The sequence below is a fragment of the Plutella xylostella genome, chromosome 16 (assembly GCF_932276165.1).
Source record: "Plutella xylostella chromosome 16, ilPluXylo3.1, whole genome shotgun sequence".
NCBI lineage: Eukaryota > Metazoa > Arthropoda > Insecta > Lepidoptera > Plutellidae > Plutella > Plutella xylostella.
Window position 1 is genome coordinate 6,497,419 of NC_063996.1, and position 20,487 is coordinate 6,517,905.

General features: G+C 39.8%; 1 protein-coding gene across 1 annotated transcript; it reads right to left on the bottom strand.

Annotated features, from left to right (window-relative positions):
* Positions 1–49: 49 nt before the first annotated feature.
* On the bottom strand, positions 50–18,503 carry LOC105387932 (glucose dehydrogenase [FAD, quinone]). Its single transcript, XM_038118700.2, has 14 exons — positions 18,322–18,503; positions 13,557–13,594; positions 10,353–10,601; positions 7,736–7,907; positions 6,993–7,192; positions 6,177–6,301; positions 5,260–5,440; positions 4,718–4,978; positions 4,236–4,381; positions 3,528–3,693; positions 2,695–2,899; positions 2,476–2,520; positions 2,020–2,212; positions 50–945 (listed from the first exon to the last, which is right to left on the bottom strand). Exons 2-14 carry the CDS (start codon positions 13,572–13,574, stop codon positions 669–671), a joined length of 2,238 nt encoding a protein of 745 aa, XP_037974628.2. The 5' UTR covers positions 13,575–13,594; positions 18,322–18,503; the 3' UTR covers positions 50–668.
* Between the last annotated feature and the right edge of the window lie 1,984 nt (positions 18,504–20,487).

The window sequence follows — 20,487 nt, forward strand, 5'->3', positions numbered from 1 at the left end:
TAAATTATATTTTTGCTAACGTAGTTTTATCAATAATAACAAGACTGGCTGTTATCTAAAAAGTAGTTTATTCGATTATTTAAATCATTATTATTTAGAAACAATGATCATCACAGTTGTATGTGCAAAGGCACATATCTAGGTTTACACAGCCTACCAAAACATAAAACCTTAATACATACGAATTTGGGAAAGACTAACACGTCTTTCAAATAAATCTCGTATAACATTGGAATTTTAATTACATCATTTCTGCATCTATGCATAATTATCATCTGATCTTATACTTATTTGTGAGGCCAGGAAAACACAATGGCTCAATTTCAGTATATAAATTGCATTAAGTACATAACAAACATAAATGTGATTCCCCTAAAATCATAGTTTCTACTATTTGCACTGTATTTAAATTATGACACTGAATACTGTTAAATGCTTTACAACAAACCTATCCCACTATTAAAGAATCTCAATTGTACTGTGATTCGCGTTATAAGCACTAAAGTAGAGTCAATATAATGGTTAACATTTGACAGATTCTTATATCAAAGAAGTACATACAAAATATGGTCTTCTCTTTTACTCAAATTTAAAACATCGTTGCGTCCCGCTATCAAATATCTCCCATTATATTCACTCCAGGATATTTCGTCTCAAAACCTATAACCCTACCGCTGCAAAACATAATCCCTGGCTTTAACCACCTCAACTTTAGTCTTCTCTGGCCTTTTCTGACTCGGCGCGTGATGCTGATGCCAATCCTCATAGTCCCCATAGTCATCGCCGTCATGGTCGTGGGGACCGTGTTTAGTGTGCCAGTGGGGGTGGTCCCAGTGCTTCTCCCAGGGCTTCCACCGGTTCTCCTTGTCAGCTTTGTTGTCCTGGTAGTTTGGGGTCGGGAACCGGTCTGACGGCTTCTCGCTGCCGTAGCCGTGGAAGCCCCATCTGAGGAAAAGGGTGTAGATTAGAAGTAGATGTCTAGGCAGGCTTTATACAGGGTGTCCCAAAAGTCAACGTCATTTATGGGGAATGTGGAGTTGCTATAGTCCACTTTTTTCGAAAAAGATACTCAAAATGCGTTTTTTTTTTTAACTGTGACAACGTTGTCTCTTTTCCCACTCCCGGCCACACTACCTATTTTACTTTTACTCATTCCAACATGACTTACCCTTAATAAATTCTGTCAGATAAATTTCCTTCAAACAATTTTACATCGAGGTCGTTTTGTACTAAAATAGCAATAACTTTTTTGTTCATTGAAACAATAGCAACGTTTCATACCATTTTGGAAACTGCATTAAATGAGCAATCTTTTCAAATAAGGTGCCAGGTTTGCGTGGTATATTTTTTTACAGTATGTAGAGTCAAAGTTGTTTATAAAAAAATACGATTACCTTTTATGACTTTGAAAACCGTGTTTTTTTTAAACATACAGCATTACTCGATATATTTTTTGACTGCGATCAATAGCAGGGCTATACAGGGTGATGCAACACCACATAAATTCTATCAATATGGATTTTTGTACCGGCGGCACGCAAAAAACTGATCCAAGGTGTCGATTTTCAGCAAATTTATAAAAGTGTCAATATCTCGAAAATTATCGAGTTTTTACTAAGGTCATATTGTGATATTCTGGCCTCTCATGAGCTGACCTATCGGCCCTTTAAGGGATGACGTTGACTTTTGGGACACCCTGTATAGGATGGGTATTTCGGAAAGTGAATCCGGCTTAAAGGTGGGGTAAAGTGTACCAAAAGGAAAGCAAACTTATGTTCATTTATTCTACATATATTACAATACACTTTATTTGCACCAAGAACAAAAAAACAAAACTTAAAAATAAAACAGTAGGTACAAAGAGGCGGCCTTATTGCTTATAGCAATCTCTACCAGACAACCGTATAAATAAAGGCTGAGCGAATTTAAATTTAGCATGTGAGTAGAATATCCCAGTTTTTTCAGTACAAAAAAGCAGAGCCAGTTTATTTATGTAGCAAGCTTAAATAACCAATTTACCTATTAGTAGTATCCTCTTTAGGCTTGTCATTCCCAGTAGTAGGCAGCGGCGGTCCCGTGGCCCAGGGCTCTTGTGTGCCGAAGCGGTTGCCCAACTGGTCGCCAGCTGGCTTCGACTTGGAGAGCTGGTGTCTGGTCACTATGAACTCTGCTCCTCGCTCCGCTATCATGATGGTGGGGGCTGCCGTGTTGCCTGGATTGTGAAGGGATGTGTGAGTTGGGTGGTTTGATAACTATAAAGTCTACCCTACATAGGTCTGGTACTATGTACTATGTAGTAAATAGTCTACACACTGCCCATTATAATAGACAGTTCACACGTTTATAGTATTAGTTCCAAAGGCAAGAATGGGGGATTCTTGGACTTCCACGTCCAGCCACTACCGTTTAGCTGTCTGAGTATTTATTCGTAAATATAAAGTAACTTTAGGAAAAGATCCAATAGATCATACATACCTGAAGGTACAGTCGGCATGATAGAGGCATCGATGACACGTAGACCTAAAACAATGACAAAAATATTGGTAATAACTTCTGGTTTAACCCTCAATATGACTATGGTGGGGATACCTTCTTATATATAGTTCCCACATTCGTTTAAACTTTAACCTATAGCAATGAAACATTTTTAGTACACATAATTATTATGCCCTATTACCAGCACCAAACGCTTACCTTTAACCCCATGAACACTAAGCGTCATATCGACCACCGCCATCGGGTCGCTACTCGGGCCCATCTTGCACGTCCCGACCTGGTGGTTCTCCGGAGCCGTGTGTCTCCGCGCGAGGCAGCGGAAGTACTCGTCTGACTCGGGGCCGCCGGGGCAGTCCGAGCCGTAGCCCTCTGTGGGGGCCATGCCGTACTTCTCACGCATTATCTGTGAAGGGTGGAGTTGAGGTTATGAGAGAAACAAAATGGCGGCTACGACTAGGTACCAAAACTGGCTAGCACAGAAATTTAGCGACTAGTAAGTAGTTAATAAAATAAATAAGCCATGTACCAAGTAGCCATGTGTTTACTATGCAAAGCTATAATAATAAATTGCTAGCTCATTGACACTGGCAGGCTTCGCTATGCTATCTGAAATAACTAGCCTGTACGGTACGGACCATACAGTAGATAAATGATAAGAGTTTTTGTAACTGTAAATTGATTTATTGATAGCCAATGCCTTATGATAATGATGGGGATGAGTAACCGACGCGATTGCTGAAAGTATACTAATGAACACATGGAAAATTATTGGTTTGTTGTAAAATGATCCGCTGACGCGGCGATGTACGAGTTGCGGCTCGTACATAGCCTCATAATGTTTGGGCATACCTGCCTACTCACCCTAATAATATCCTACCATGGGTTAGGTACCTTAGTCGTCAAATAGGCAATGGAAATGGACTCAACATAATTATAATGTTTCTATACAGAAATCTACATTCATTTATATATACATTTCTTTTATTAATTAAACAGTACCTACCTACTTCCTGAAAATCTTCAATCCTTACCGTAGTATTAGCGAGTCTGTAAGCGATCTTCGCTGCGTCGACCAGCACCTCCATCTCGTGAGTCTCCAGGAAGTAGTTGGGCTGCATGAGCGGCGGGTCGGCGGGGTTCGTGGACTGCAGGGTCAGGTAGCCCCGGCTGCGCGGCTGCAGGGAGATGGCACTTATGCTGGGGGGTAAGAGTTAGATTAGGTAACGGTGCCTACATTATGGTGAAGCTAAGTAGGTATTGGGGAGGAAAGCTCGGGAGAAACGTTCGGCTATAGATAGGGCTACAGCGATAAGATAACTATAATGCCATTTAACTATGCTGAGGGGATAAGAGTTTAATGGTGAAACTTAGTACCGAAAATGAAGGGTTGTTAGAGTGGACAGTAAGAGGAAAATTTCGTTAGCGTGTTCGTAGGTGCTGCATGGGAGCCAAATCTCATGTTGTTATGCAAAAAATATCTAAGTAACTAACTACACGAACTTCGGATCATCGTAAACATGTTTCCCTAATAAAATCGGACGAAATGTTTAGGTACGATTAGATTTTCCATCCAATAAAAGGGTCCGTGTAACTCTCATATTATGCGAGATCCAAAAATAAATAGGACGCCACTCCCAAGGGAGCGAGCGGCACCACAATCTTTTCCATCCATACTTTGCCGTAGTAACCTAAGGTCATAGGTACTTTACCTATTCCTAATAAAAATAATTAAAACTCACGAAACAGATCTCTTCTCCTTAGAGCTGGCCTCCGGGTCGTTGTCTGTACCATCGCCGCACGACGCGTAGTATCCCCCGAAGAAGAACTGTATGTCGGGGTGCCGGCCGCCCGCCGCTGCTAGACGGGAGTTCACTATGCCGGTCAACTGTAGGGGAAATGGAAAGAGGTTAAGGCTAATTTTATCTTGCCATTCTGGTGTAAGAAAACGCGTCAAAAAGCGATGGTGACTTTGAGCATGGAAGTATGAGGTATTTATTACCCTTGCTTAACATTTCCACGCTTTTCCATCGTCTTGGCTCAACAATGATGGAATAATAGCCCATACACAGACATAGACGTCTGTGAGCCCATGGCAATCCATAATGCACCTGCTCCAATGTCCACTGGCTTCAAGCCGCTTTAGCGATGCAACGGACAAGTGGGCAAGAAAGGTCTAGTAAGGGCGCTAGCATGTCAAGTAACCATGTCATAACAAACTCACCTGAGACATCCCAGTAGAAGACAGCGGCCCCTCGCGTCTCAGCATGTAGTCCATAGCGGTCGCCCAGGTCAGCTCCTTGGAATCAGCTTCTTTATTCAGCGTGAACTCCAACTCCACCCCCACATGGTTGTGGAGGTTCTGGCCGACGCCTGGCAGGTCCACGACTGTGGGGATGTTGAACTTGTCCAGGGTTTCCTTGGGGCCTATACCGGAGAGCAACAGGATTTGCGGCGAGTTGAGGGTTCCGCCGGATAGAATTGCCTGAGGAATGATAATGTGTCAACACTGAGCAGAATACTTTATGTTGCTTAATACATTGCAAACCACCATTAATTAGGAGCCAGTCAGACGTCGTTACACTAGCTTTTTGCCTCTGCTTGAATAATATATTAACCATGGACATGGTGGGATAAAGAGAAAGAAGAAGAAGAAAGGACTTTAGCTTGGATACCAGATTCACCATAATAGATACGACCAGAAAATCTCTGCAATATGCTAACTTGCCGCTAGCTTAAAAATAAATCAATAAAAGAGATCCTTACCTCCCTCTTAACCTTCACAGTCTTGGTCTCCCCATTCTGTACAAACTCGACGCCGGTGACCTTCTTGTCCACGGGGTCCACCAGGACCCTGGAGCCGAGCGCGTTGAGCGCCACATGCAGATTGTCCCGGTACGAGGCCGGCCGGAGGAACGCTCGGGAGGTGCTGAAGCGGGAGCCTCCGCTGGGAAATTGGGGATGTGGTCAGACGAGTTTTAAGCTGATCGCTACCGCCGGCTAAACGAACTAACTAGTTAGGTAGTTTAGTTTACTAGTTTCGCTTATCTGGCATAGTAGAGCCCGTTTTAGCCGCACAATGTGCGTCCACCTGAAGTCAGAACGCGTGTTGTTTAAACATTTTTAAACATTTAAACATTTATTTATAAAAACCAATACAAATATACATAATTTCATGAGCACTGTCCTCTGAACTAGAAAACTCTGTATTTCAGAGGATAGTTCTCTTCCAGTGATGGTCATTATTGGTGAAAAAAATATTTCTAACATGCAGAAAAAAGGAAAGAATGTTTTATCTTTAACATAGTAGTTATTTAAATATAAAAATATAAAATAAGTTCATGTACTAGATCCAATAATGTTTATGCTGCGGTGTAATAGTGATAGGTGTAATTGTAGTGAAATTGTTGTGGGCGTTCCATGTCATGTTTTAACTGCTTTTAAGCTTTTGCATTATAGCTTATCTTAGTTTGGTGTGGAATGCAAAGAACCTGCTGCTTGCTCCGGTACAGCGTCTGAAGTGTCTACCTACAGTGAAGTATAATATATACCTACCAGTTATGGAGTGCATGAAAGGAGCCTCCTTCTGTTACGTATCAAAAGTCCTTTGCATGCTTACCAGTCTTGACTGACACATAATCTGACTTAGAACCTTTAGACACACTAGGAAAATGATATCTTACTCATTCATGGTCTGTGCGATGGTGAAGCCGGTGATGGTCTCTCCGTTGAGGTCGCTGGTGGGCGGGTAGCCGAGCTCGATGGCGGCTGACACCACGTCGTGCGCGAACTGAGGCGCGTGACGGAACTGAGGGAAGAATTATAATGTAAATAAATATGTAGGGATATCTCACACAAGGCCATCAGACCCCAAACTAGGCCGAACATGTGATATGGGTGTCAGACAGCTGCTATATGTACACAGATACCTACATAGGTAGGCATAAATAGATAAACGACAGTCAGACACAAGGCAAACACACGTGCTCTTCACACGAATGTTTGCCCTGGGCGGGATTCGAATCCGTGGCCCCAAGCTTCAGAAGCAGCTATCGCCTAAGCGACGGTGCTGTCGAATGTAGCGTCAATTCTCAGGGGATAACGGGCTACTCTAGCAAAAAACGAGGGTTCGATAGCTGCCGTGCCATATATTAGGTAATATGTTTAATGAAACGAAACCTCTACATCTGGCTCAATATGTGATCATTGTGAATATGATTTTCCGCCGAGGTTTTATTTGAAAGATGTTGCTTTCACAACTTATTTATAAATACACCTTTACACACACCTATTCATTACTTTCTCTCATAAAAAGGTCTGTATAATAGGTTACCTCACGTTATGGATCTACTTGTATTCATTTTATGTTGCCGTAAAAGTATGGATCAAACAAAAAAGGTGACTCATGAGGTCATGAGCCGATCAAGTTCTTCGTTTACATTAGGTATTTATCTAAAACTATATTTATATTCATAGTCAACAATTTCTTATGCACCAACCTTCTGCACCGGCAACGGCCCGCCAGTATTATGATACTGGGACGACACCCCATTCCCGATCTCCTTGTTATCCTCGCTCTTGAGGAAGTATGGCATGACGTCATACCACGACCAGCCGGCGGCGCCGTTGATGGCCCAGCCGTCGTAGTCGGCGGCGTGCCCCCGCATATACATCATGCCGTTGATTACTGAGCATCCGCCTGCGGAGAAAGGGGTATGGAAGTTAACGAGGGAGCCAAAGAGCCGTCTCTTCCAAGGAGCTCCACACTCTATGTACTCGTATTATGTGAAAGATAGCTAGGTAATCAATTGAAGAGCCACCTCTTTCATGAACTTGATAACACTCTATTCTTGGCCTTCCTTATCCAACCACTACCTATCAGCTTCACGTTTAATAAATACATAGTTCACGTTAAATTTTTTATAGTAGCAAATCGTTCACTGATGCACCATGAGGCTATTTTCAAAGGGCACTAGAAAACTTGGGTCTTCATCCGACTTCCTCGTCAAACCCTAGTTAATAAGTCCTCGATCTAGCGATTTTCATTTTTATAAGTATTATTTCCGTATACGTCCCGCTAGCCTAGCACGGAACGCAATACGCGCATGTCAACGTGTCAAAAGTGTTCCGTCGTCGCACTCGCTCTCGAAGCCACGCGATGTGAATGAGCGGGATGCAATACTTTTGTCACGTCTTGGCTAGGGCCCGTGCTACACCACCCGAGAAGCCAACACTGACTTACCAAGCATCTTAGCCCTAGGCCACGAGCACTTCCCCCCCTCCCCCAGACAGGCCCGCTCCTGCGGCTCCGTGTGGTAGTTCCAGTCGGTGTCGTTGCGGCCCCAGTACGCCGTCACGAAGGCCGGCACTGACGAGGGGGTGGGCTCGTCTCCACCTGCTTCTAGTAGCAGCACCTGGGGTGAGAAGGGGTTATTGATAAAGATTCACTTAGTACATTTTATATATTGTATACCTATACATGTTCTCTACCTAACATCTGCAGTAATGACTAGGTACGGTCGCCCGCCGCGTCTAAAAGTATGCAGGCGAGGTATTCACAAGCTAAAGTGCTGCTCAAACACATCCACATAAACACCACTCCCACACGCATTTCAACTCGTCCACGGAACTTCAACTCAGTTACAAGCTGTTACTAAAAGGCCGTTGTTTGCCGCCTGTATACTTTTAGGCGCAGGTGACCGTGTATACCCTATGTTGAAAAGTCGAGATATTAGTTATCATTAATAAAAGCATAGTTAACTTAAATAGCATAATAATAGGCATCACACTTCAGCCCGTTAATTTTAAGTGCCTAATTAGGTACGTCTACCAATACCTACCTCTAACTTGTATATTTTTAGTGACAAGTGCCAGTATTTATGCAATTAGTCTTGGGCTGAATCTCAGCGTAACGAGCTAAGCCCTGACCCAAAGAAGAAGCATGACATATCACATATCTCTGTTTCTATACAATTAGCGAGTCTGTAAACTGAATAAAAACTGACATTATCAGTATGCCGAGGGACGTAGGCGCTACAATGTGTGCTTGTTGTACAGTCAAATAAGTGTTTATGTGACAATAATATTACAGTACTGACGGGAGTTTCATACTACCCCTTCAAACATTACTCATACAGTCTAAGTCTATGCATATTTACATGACTAATAAAAATATTGATTTCAGAATGTTTGCTTTAAATTTTGGTTGGTGTCCAAAAACGGTTAACCTAACGCACTAGGCCAGCGTGGTGAACTAGGCCTAAAACCCTTCCTTCATTGGAAGGAGACCCGTGCCCCAGCAGTGGGGACGTGATGGGTCGTGAATGATGAGAGGCTTACTTGTCTAAGGCTAGAGGTTATTTAGGTACATAACCATTTGAGACTTTTTCTAAAGGGTTTTACTTATGTGCTTTGACTATCATCAGACTTTTCCATCGAACTCCTACCAGACCTAGATTAAATAACCCACAGACCTATATTTTTTTCTCATGACCGTTTACTGGTCGTTTAGTGAGGCCGCGTGTCCAAGAGTGTAACCATAGACTACTATTGTAGTGCAACATTGAAGATCACAATCGCAGGATGTACGCCTCACTGGAGGCGGACGCCGCAGAGCCTTCGGAGTGTCTCACTCACTATTGTCACTGTGGGTACCTTGTTTCATATAAGATGTCCCCTGACTGGTGTCTGGACCATTGGGGCTAATTTTTTGATCCGTTGTTGACTCAACCATTGGTAAAAGATGGCAAGTTCAAAACCAATACAATTCCCATGCAGCTGTCATGTTTGAAACGTGACGGCCGGTTTTTAATCCGTGGTCAACTTTAACCAACATTAGTGCCGTGCCTCATTAGGAGGCCACGGAACTAACAGATGGTGATGGGCAGCTAGAAAACCCCTCATTTAAGAAGTAAGAAAATAGCTTATTATTAATACTTTAATTTAGTTACTGTCGGGATATCGACTTCTCCTCAAATTGGAAAAAAAAAATCCTGAAGCTTTAGTCAAGAATAGTAGGTACCTACGTTTGTGCTTTCAAATTGACCAGCGAGCGGGGTCGTCGGTTCCTTTACAAACTTTACAATCCACTACGTAAATTTTTATTTAACGTATTTATCGGTATCTATCATATCTCATGGTATTTTATCAGATGATGTGATCAATTCTCTCATCGCTATGGGAACTACACCCATTAGTCCGACTATTTTAATCAATTATCCATGGGTAACTAAAGATTTGTACCGACGTCAGAAAATGATAAGTAGCGCAAAAAGTTTTAAGGAAAATCATTATTAGAAATACCAAATGGAACAGGTACCGACGTATCCGGTTCCTATGAAAGATGTATAACCAGTCTAAGAGCTATCTGTTGCCATCTATGCAGGCAGGCAAGTAGATAATGTATGATAAAATTAATTATAATGATGTACGAGTATGTAGTTTCCATCTGGGAAATCCACGCTGCCGCTGGTCCGATTTCTAAACAATATCCCGTAGGACCTAACTCGATGTGTCAATCAATCATAAATTCTAATCCCCAAAAAATAATTAAATATCACCTTCTTTTTCACTGGGAGTGGAAGCGATATGTTTTTTTTGTTAATCAGAAACTATCCTGTCTTCCACACTGTTTCCAATCCTAGGTGTCTACGTACATATACTTAGGGCCTGTTTCACAATGTCTACGGTGGCTACCAGTGAGAAAGGGTGTTTTTAACAGCATGCGGACGCACGCGTTCATACAAGTATTCATTGTAATGGATGCTTGATGAAATCCGCACGCTATTAAAAACATCCTACAGTGAAACAGCCCTTTATTCGTACAAATCAAGAAATCACATCTAGAATTAACAGCTCACCTTCCACTGAGGGTTCTCCGACAGCCTCGCAGCCACCACTGACCCGGCCGTGCCTCCACCGACCACCACGAAGTCATACTCCTCATCCTGGGCCTCCCGGCTGGTGACTCTACTGCAGGGGTCCGCCAGGTCGCAGCGGCCGTTGATGAAGGACTCCAGAAGCGTCATGAAGAGGAGGACCTGGCTGCCGTACATGCTGCACGAGCCCGCCATGGATGGCCCTACCTCGCGGACTGGGCAGCCGCATGACTGGAACAGAGAGTGGATGTGTTGATGAACGTAAAATACACTCGCGAACAATTGAAAGGTTCCACTCACAAATTGCCAAATGTCCCCCCCAGTTAGTAATATTCTGCTGGTACACGGTTTTTACTGCAATATTGCAGGGGGCGGCGGCGGCGGGCGTTTGCTCGGGAGTGTATTGTGGCATTTTGTTAGTGGAACTTTTACATCGCTCGCGAGTTTGATTACGTAATTGGGTATTTACCTAGACTTATAGGTACTATACCTAGCCATTACCTGTAATAAAATAATGAGTTTCAAGAAGAATGCGATCGTGACAACGAATGAGATCTGATATAATTAATTATTGGTATGTTCATGCTCAATAATAAAGGATATACTCAGATATTTTATTATAGGTAAGTACTGCATTGGAAACTAATATTTAGGTACCTATGCCATTGAGTATGAATGGTCCGAGTCCACGTTGTTCTATGACGTCTGCACGTGGTATGTTTATTTACTTGTATGAGTAAATTAAGCTGTGTTACAGGAATAAAAATAATAATACTTACCTACTTAAAATAAGTACATAATTTTCATTTGGTTACAGGTCCTAGGTGTGATCATCAATACAGTACATACCTATGTACAGTCAGCTGCTTTAGTAGCTATACACTTTTGTACCTTGTCAAAATACCTACTAAACAAAACGTCAATGTTTGAATCTCGTTTGAATGAATGAATAGGCAGTTAGTGAGTTTGACAACGTTCAAAAGTGTTTAGCTACTAAAGCAGCTGACTGCAGTCAAACTATAAAGTCCTGACAATAAAAGAATGCGATTTTGCAAAGACTTTTTAACATTGTCAGTTATTAACTTACATTTGCATACATTATAAAAATAAAATTCCGATTGATAATGGCTTTTTAACGGATTTGTCCTTAAATAAATATAATAGATTGATTAAATAAGGTCTTTAACAATTAGTTAAGATCGACTTCCGTTTTCAGGACTTTATAGTTTTACTGTATAATAAGGTTAATAAATAGTAAATACCTAATCCCAGCGTATTGCAAAGAGCAAGTAGGTACCTATTGTAATATTTACAGACATTGTTAAACCTCTCATGATGAGTTTATAAATGTTAACAATGATTTAAACTGAATTATTGCATCTTTCCTCTTTGCAACACATTTCAATCCTGTGTGTTGATTAAGAAATAAGTAGGTACTCGTAGATTGATAACCAATCCTAGTATTCTATGTTGTGGTTGTCCTTGTTTTTATAGAAATGTGATTAATTAGATAGGTTACTACCTAAAAAAACGGATTATAATGGTACTTAAATAAAAAGTACAAAAATAATAAAGTCGTAGTAGGTTAGATTATTTTACCAAATTGTGATTTACCTACTCATTAAACATAATTATGTACCTACTTACATAAGTACTAAATAATAATGTAAAACTCAAATAAATTAATTACCTACTCAAACAGCCTAAAAAAGTTAAATGTAGCATAAAAACCCCTGGAATGTATCTCTATCTACGAAACAAATTAACTTATTAATTAAAAAAACTAAGACCTCTAAGATTCTTATTATGATTTATTGCCCATGACGCAGTGTTTCCGCCATTGATGTACACAGATAGTAAAATTTGGTCAAGTTACGTGAATCGAACTGTACCTCATAATATGCCGAACTACAGTCAAACTATAAAGTCCTGACATCAAAGAGTGCGATTTTGCTAAGACTGTTTATGATCATCAGTTATGTACTTACTTCTACATAGGTACTTACATTTTAAAAATAAAATACCGATTGATTATGGATTTTTAACGGATTTGTCCTTTAATAAATATAACAGATCGATTAAATACAATCTTAAACAATTAGTTAGGATCCACTTCCGTTTTCACGACTTTATAGTTGGACTATGCAGCGAGCTGTACCTACGTCCTTCACCGAAGTCACAATAGTTACCTAAAAGGTCGAAACTAAACTTTTTAAATTTAATCGTGTGTTAGTGGTTTAGGACAAAAACTTATGACTAACTACCTAAGTGATGTCCTGTTTTGGTTTAACCACAGAATAATGATTAGGTAGCATTCGTATTATGCAGTCACTTAATCTATCAACATTTTTGTTTTGTTCGTACTAGCGTAGGTATACCGTGAAATTTCAAACGTGCCCATACAAATTATTAAATTTATTACAATTACTTACACATAGGTAGAATCAACCTTTTATTCACCCTACATGGAGTAATGGATGAGTTATTAATTTATTACACAATAAACATAACAAAGACAAGAACAAAACGCCAATAGTGGGTAATTAGTCACGGATAATAATGTTAACGAGATGATTTTATGTTAATCGTTGTGAATCTCCATTGAAGCTGTGTAACTGTGTTCGTTTTACCTACCTCAATGTTATGTAAGATATGCAAACTATGTACAGACAACATAATAAACTAACCAGCTATAAAAAAACCCACGAAATTCAACATAGTCTCATAGCTTTTGAACGGCTAAGTCGATTTTGATCAAATATGGCTAAGCACACTCGGGGTAACATTACCTATGATAAGACCCAAAAAAAACAAATTGAAAATCTGCTACCACATACTCTATCTCCGATTGCACGACAGCTCTCGTTCATTCGTTTTTCGTCAGTATAGAGTAACCCTCGCTAGAGTAAATGTGTTCTGTGTAAGTAATTAAGTAACCCTCAAGGTTTGGGTTCGGGCTAATTAGTTTGTTGGGGTGCTATAAACCACCACTTGCGGGAATAGAACCCATTATAATCCCCGTATATGTATCGTGATTTCAGTGTTGGTCCCATAATGACAGATGATCAGTATGATGAAAAAGGCCCTCTGTATGTAACCTATCATTTTCATACACTGTGTATATCTATCATTGTCACACACACTATACTTTATGTATAAGCATGTTTATGTGTGCTATTTACTCACCTCTGCTGCTCTTATCATTTTCTAGCTGTTCTGCTAATCTGAAATTCAAAATAAAGGTTTCATTAACTTCTTAATTATAATAACATTATGACTAAGTCTATCGTTGATTAGACTAAATAGAGTTGACTTACTTACTAAATCGAAACATCTGTTTTTTCGATATTTCAGAATTTGAGTGAGTTCAAGAGGTACCCACCGGAGTGAGCGGTGGTAGCTCAGTCGGGTAAGTGCCCGCTTCCCAAAAGATGCGAGTTATTCTGATCCCGGCGCTGACATGTATCAATGAGTTCTTTTAACTTAAGTACAATGTATACCATCGCTCTTACGGTCAAGGAAAACATCGTGAGGAAACCTGCATACCTATCTAGATTTCGCACATCTAGATATGTGAACCCACCAACCCGCAGTTGACCAGCGTGGTGGGAAATGGTCCAAGCTTAGGAAGGCAGTTTAGACCTTGGGGATATGCACAAAGGTTCCACTCGAGAGAGCCAGGTGCAGGTACTTACACCCCCACAGAGAATATAATAGAATAGAATAGAGGTACCCACACTGTAGCACCCTGTAGTAAGTTTATTAAACCGTTCTATTCATGGTTCAAACGATTTAAATTTACAGGGCCATTCAGAATGAAGTAGATATGTTAAAACATGTGTTAAATCCTATACAATCTTCAACCACAAGCAATAACTCGGGTAAACCATTGAGTATTCAACTGTCGACCTAGTTCTTTGCACAATAGGACTGAGTTCTACTTGCACAATCTCTCATGGAATATGCATATCACGAACGCATATAAACTATTTTAAGGGACTAAAATGTGACGAATGCTTCGAACTGAAGGGCTAGCACGGGGCGCTATTAAGACGTGACAAAAGTTTTGCATCGCGCTTACTCACATCGCGCAGCCTCAAGACTCTCAAGAGTGAACGCAACGGAGAGCTTTTGTCACATCTTAATGCACCCCGTGCTAGCCCTTCTGCTGTGGCGGTCATTTAGATAAGCCTTTCTACATCCCAATCGATTGATGTAGTGTAGGGCCCTAACAAAACACTGCGTGACGACGTCGCATCCAAAAAATCTGCGACTGTTTGATAGCTTTTTAGTGCAAAGTAGGTACTTGATTATTGTCGCAGTTTTCCAAAACGACCCCTCTATGCCACATTATTATAACTACAAGTATCGGCTTGCCATACCCTCTTTTAACACCATGTAGATCTATGAATCCAATAAGAATCTACATTTGCTAAGCTGATTAACAAGCAAACCCAATCGAGTGTGACTATCCGCTTTAAGCTTTTTAACTTCAATCAGTGGTAGTAAAGTAGGTATTTGGCATGATTTCACATTCATAATTAACCCAACTAGGCCCAAAAACTCACAAAAACTAAACACACATTAAGTATTTTTATGCAAAATAAACAAATATGCAAATACATACGAGTATACATAATAACTTCGTATGAACTGGATTAATTATTGGCACACTGGTGATCATCATCAACCCTATCGTTCACTGGACATAGGCCTGTCCGAAGGAGCGCCACGAAACAACACTGTTTCCTCGGCTTTCCTCATCCAGTCACAGCCGGCTACCTGGTTCGTTCCAGCGAGGTAGAGGGCGTCCCACGCTATGCTTGCGTTGATTTCAATATCAAGCTCAGAAGCCTTATTCATTCAAACATTGATAATTAATATGTTTTGTTGACAAGATACCAAAGTGTATACTTAGCTATTTATTATGAGGTTTACCGTACTAAGGTTGCGTTGCACCATTTAACTTTAACTATTACAAACGTCACATCGTCTGTCAAAGCATCGGTTAAGCGAAAAATTGGTTGCACCATTCAACTATGGTTAAAATGACGTCATAACTTTAACGATAACCATAACCACCCAATGTTGGCCGGTTACTGCTTTTGTTAAAGTCAGGTAGCTGTCAAACGCATTGTATAACCTCAAAGTAACAGTATTACGTACAAATATTAATATTAAATAATTCTTATCATGTCGCTTCTACGTGAAATAGAGCTTGAAACAAGTTCCTCAGAAACTGAGATTGAGGTGGAGTAAGTACGGAACTTACGAAATATTAAGAGAAAGGTGTACTTTCAGAGAACTGATAGATTCGCAACTTGGGATGAGAACTCGTTCTTGGATAGGTTCCAGGTCTCAAAAATGTGGCTCGTGTACTGGCTTTAAAACTAGAACCTTTCTTACTGCCTCCAACGACGAAGTAAGTACCAATGCACCTATTATTATGTTGTAGGTGTAATGATCATCTTCACCACCAAATAAGCGTCCATTTCTAGCCATGGGGTCTCCCAAGGAGCGAAACAACACTGTGCCCTCGGCCTTCCTTATCCAGCCACTACCAGCTACCGGCCGGTTGCCGGTCCAGCGCAGCAATCTAATATCAAAGTAACCTACGTAACTCTTTAATTGAATAACCTTGTTTTCAGAAATTTTGCAATTACTCAAATACAGCAATTTATCAATGAAAATAAGGACAGAACTAAGAAGAGTGCAGCCCATTATAGTGGCTACGCCATAGCTGCATAATACATATATTTTGTAACAAAATGAGAGATCCTGTACCACCAGCTAGGTTTTTTTTTATGATGATTCATCATCTGATGAAGAGGAACCTGTCTATGCAGTTAACAGGAATGTTAATAAAAATAAAATATTGCAATAGATTACATCGTTAGTTTTAATTTTGTTTAATTTCAACTTCATCATCATCATCAGCCAATAATCATCCACTGCTGGACATAGGCCTCTCCCAAGGAGCGCCACAACACTCGGTCCTCGGCCTTCCTCATCCAACCACTACCCGCCACCCGCCTAAGGTCATCAGTCCAGCGGGCAGGAGGGCGTCCCACGCTGCGTTTACCTGCTCGTTTCAACTTGTTAAGAATTAATTAATAATAAACCTGAGTCTACTTTGTCGCGGGTTTTATTGATGATAATCTTTTGGTCAATATTTGGAGGAATAACAGACTTAGGTCCTATGACATGTTGACTTTGAGTGCTTTGACAGAGAATGACGGCTACAATGTAGGTACTCTGTGACGGCTTCAGTCCGACAGCTAGATTTGGTATTGCCCTACATAAAAACGTTTCCCACAATAACTTTGGGGATAATTATGTCTCAAATTATTAGCAACCCTAATAACATTAACAATGACGAACGAAGTGATGGTGCAACGCGTTGCAGTAAAATGTTAACTGTAACGACTCTGTCATTGCTAAGTTTAACCTTAACTATTACGATAACCGGGATGTTGATGCAACCCACCCTAGTGTAGGTATTTGGCTCTGGTTTATTGGGACTTGATAAGTAGGAACAGTACAAAACAATACAACAGCTATAAAACGCAGGTAAGTACTTACTTATTTCATTAATAAGTATTAAAATATACTTAAACTGTGAGAAGTTTGTTTCCCTTCCTAGTGTTTATAAAATCGCCACGAGACACTAACAATGCACACATCCGCACTATTATGACAAAAATATTGTCATTCACATATTAAAATTACGTTATATTTACATTGAATTTAACATTACACCAAGTAGGGTCAGCAACAAATATAGCTAGGTAGATTATACTGAATTTGATGTAGGTATGTATTGGTGATCTGTGTCACCAACTTTACCCAATATCACTTTTGTATTTATCCATTGCAGTTTAGAATAAAATGGGATTTAAAAGAGTTCAAAAGTTTAGTAAGTACTAATTTTTAAGCCTAATAAGCTAGCAGCACAAGCTTGCTTGTGTTGGGGTCCAACATCCCGCACTAGGCCCGCGTGGTGGACTAGGCATAAAACCCTTCCTTTATTGTAAGGAGACCGGTGCCCCAGCAGTAGGGACGTGATGGGTTGTGATGACGATTGTATAATGAATGTTTTTGCGGACTGTACCTGCTCTACGGGAGTTTGACCAAATATCAGCGTTTCACGGTTACTGGTTTTTAAAGATCTAATAAAAGATAATCTTCTGAACTCGAATTAAGTGGCTATAGTCTATTCTTAATTTCCTATTATTTTTTATAGTTTTTTTCTTATTGTTTCGACCTAGAACACAGTGGGTAAACACAGGTAAATTAATGTAGTTAATGGTCATTGAGATGTTTCGGTTATTACGATGTTTTACCCTAGAAAATTTACCCTAGGGTGGATTCAGTCCGAGAATTTACCCAACCCTAGGTAAAAAAAGATTCGTAGATAGTAGTTTACGGTCAACTTTAGTAATTATCTTTTAAGAAAATAGTTATAGGATTAAATACCTACTACCATCTGTTGAATTTGATACCATCACATATAAGGCTTAAGTTTAATTTAGTTAGCAGCAACACGAACAAAATCAGTGGGCTTTTCCTTTTAAAGTTCGTAAAGATGGGCACTTACTCTTAACACCGTGGGGGGTAATTCTATAGAATCTAAATAGGTAAGACCATGCGAGTGCATTACGTACAGTACATGTACATACATGCACCTTAACGTACATTAGATACAAATAACTATTAAACATTTCATACATTATACCTACCTACATTTTTATAAGTTCCTGAAATCTCTTCAATAAATTGTTGTAAATATGGTCCATAAATGCGCAAACTTTAAGAATCCTGGGTTCGACTCCCGGTGCCTATCCCTTACTTTTAAGTACCCGACTAAAAGGGAGCGTGTTTATCTCCGATACATACCTACCTACATAATAAGTAATATGATATTTTGGTAAAAAGCCATTTAATACAATACCTGTAGATTGATGTAATCCTTTTCACTCGCAATCATGGGCCCCAAAATTATTGAAACGACCAAAAAGAGCACACAAGCATTCGAATTTTTCTTTAACTTTTTTTGTATTTTCAAAAATGGAACGCGCGACCGCCACAGCTTGGCACGCGACACAACTGGCAGGTCAGACGACGGGTTTGTTTATAAGGAGGATGCGACCATAGAGACAAACTCTTCGACAGTTATCCGCAAAGAGGTTCGCGGCTAAAATCGGAACCTTTTTTAGTTTTGTTTTGTTTTCAGTATGTTCTTATTGTGCTGTCGGTAAAAAAAGTGTGTAAACAGTGGGGTTATCGCGAAGTCAAAACGAAGTAGATTTGGAAAATAAATAATAATTTTATTTTCGTTTCCCTAGTAGGTAGGTATAGCAACCATCTATGTATTCCATACCTCATGTACTTGAATAGTGTAAATTTCCAACTGTGTGTTTTATGCAAATGGCTCTACCTTGGAAATATTGGTTTTTTGTATTTGTCCACCATGTGACATTCATACTGTATCATGTAGGTACCTAGGTATAATCCTTCTGCTCTAACATTTGTCAAATAAACACAGTAAATCTGGGTAGGTAGTTATAACAATCTAAATATAGACGACCGAATGGTGTAGTGTTTATATAGTGGCACTGACTACTATGTCGACGGTCCCGGGTTCTATTCCAATCCCAAGTCTATATTCTTAAGTACACAGCGCCCTCTCAATTTTGTATTTGTTTAGTCATCACGTACAATAGATAGGTCTTACATGTTTAATAACTACTCTAGGCATGGGATTTCCTTCCGAAGCTTACGATATGCTTTTCGTATAAGCGCGAGTCATCAGATGCCTCATAAATCTCATAATACTATAATTAAATAATACATTAGGTATGTAACTATGTATGTATGGAATACCAACCATCGGCATCGTTTAATTATAGTCTATTAGCAGATTTTGCTGGTTTTTCCGAGAAAAAACCTATGCCTATTATGTATAAGTACCTTCTATGAATGTACCTAACTAATATGTTTAGATAGAGATCCTAACTAATATTATAAATGCGAAAGTAACTGTGTCTGTCTGTCTGTCTGTCTGTCTGTCTGTCTGTTACTCTTTCACGCCAAAACTACTGAACGGATTTTAATGAAATTTGGTATACATACGGTCTAGACCCTGAGAAAGAACATAGGCTACTTTTTATCCCGGAATTCCCACGGGAAAACTTTTTAAGGCGAAGCGAAGCGCGCGGGAACAGCTAGTAGGGGAGACCGGGGACAAAAGTAACAGCGGGTAGAAAGTAACAAAGACTCTGTGGACTTCCCCAATAGCCTTAACGTCCCAAGCGACCGCTGGTTGTCAGCATGCGATGCCCCCCACGCATGATATCATTTTCCGCGCCCGTGCCGCGGTGCAAGGTTGTTTTAGTGAGCATTTCGTGATTTTACACACCCAAAGTAAGTTTTTTGGTGTTTATTCATTTAGTGTTTACGTAGAATTAAGACGCCAAGAACCATATGACTATTTGTTCATTGATTCATTATAAGATTGTCTGTAGCATGTCATAAATTGTTTTCGAATAAGACGTGCTGTTTTAAAGTTATGTCGCCTGATATTTCAAAAACGGGGATGGGTACAAAAGTAACAGCTCGCGGCAGGACAAAAGTAACGAATTACTTACGTAAGTTTGCCATGTCACATTATAAATTTTTATTTTTTGTTGTTTTGATCAGATATTTGTGTCATAATATTGTATATTATGGCACAAATAAAACAACTTCTTATCAAATAGTCAGTTTAAATGATGGATCTCATTTACAGTTTATATTAAGAAGTTTTTTTTAGTTTTGTCAATAAGTCATAAGTTTTTTTTAGTTTCGATAGTTTTTTAAGAAGTTTTCTTAACTAAATAATTTGCTTGTTTTTTTTGTTCTTTCTTTTGAATCGTATTTATAACATTGGGCAGAATTTATGGGTTGTTACTTTCGACCCATGCCTTGTTACTTTCGTCCTGACCATGGGGTCGAAAGTAACGATTTCCCTTTTTTTTTTGAGGCTTTAGAAATGCTAAAATTCGAGATGTAATAAGTAAAGTAATAAAGGATATTTGTAGACTATATACGAAAGTTATATGTGACTATATTTATTTTA

Excerpts from the sequence above, each read along its gene's own strand:
- LOC105387932 (XM_038118700.2), bottom strand. Across the intron at positions 2,213-2,475 it reads CATGCCGACTGTACCTTCAG|GCAACACGGCAGCCCCCACC; the intron begins GTATGTATGATC and ends TTCACAATCCAG. Across the intron at positions 946-2,019 it reads AAAGAGGATACTACTAATAG|ATGGGGCTTCCACGGCTACG; the intron begins GTAAATTGGTTA and ends CCTTTTCCTCAG.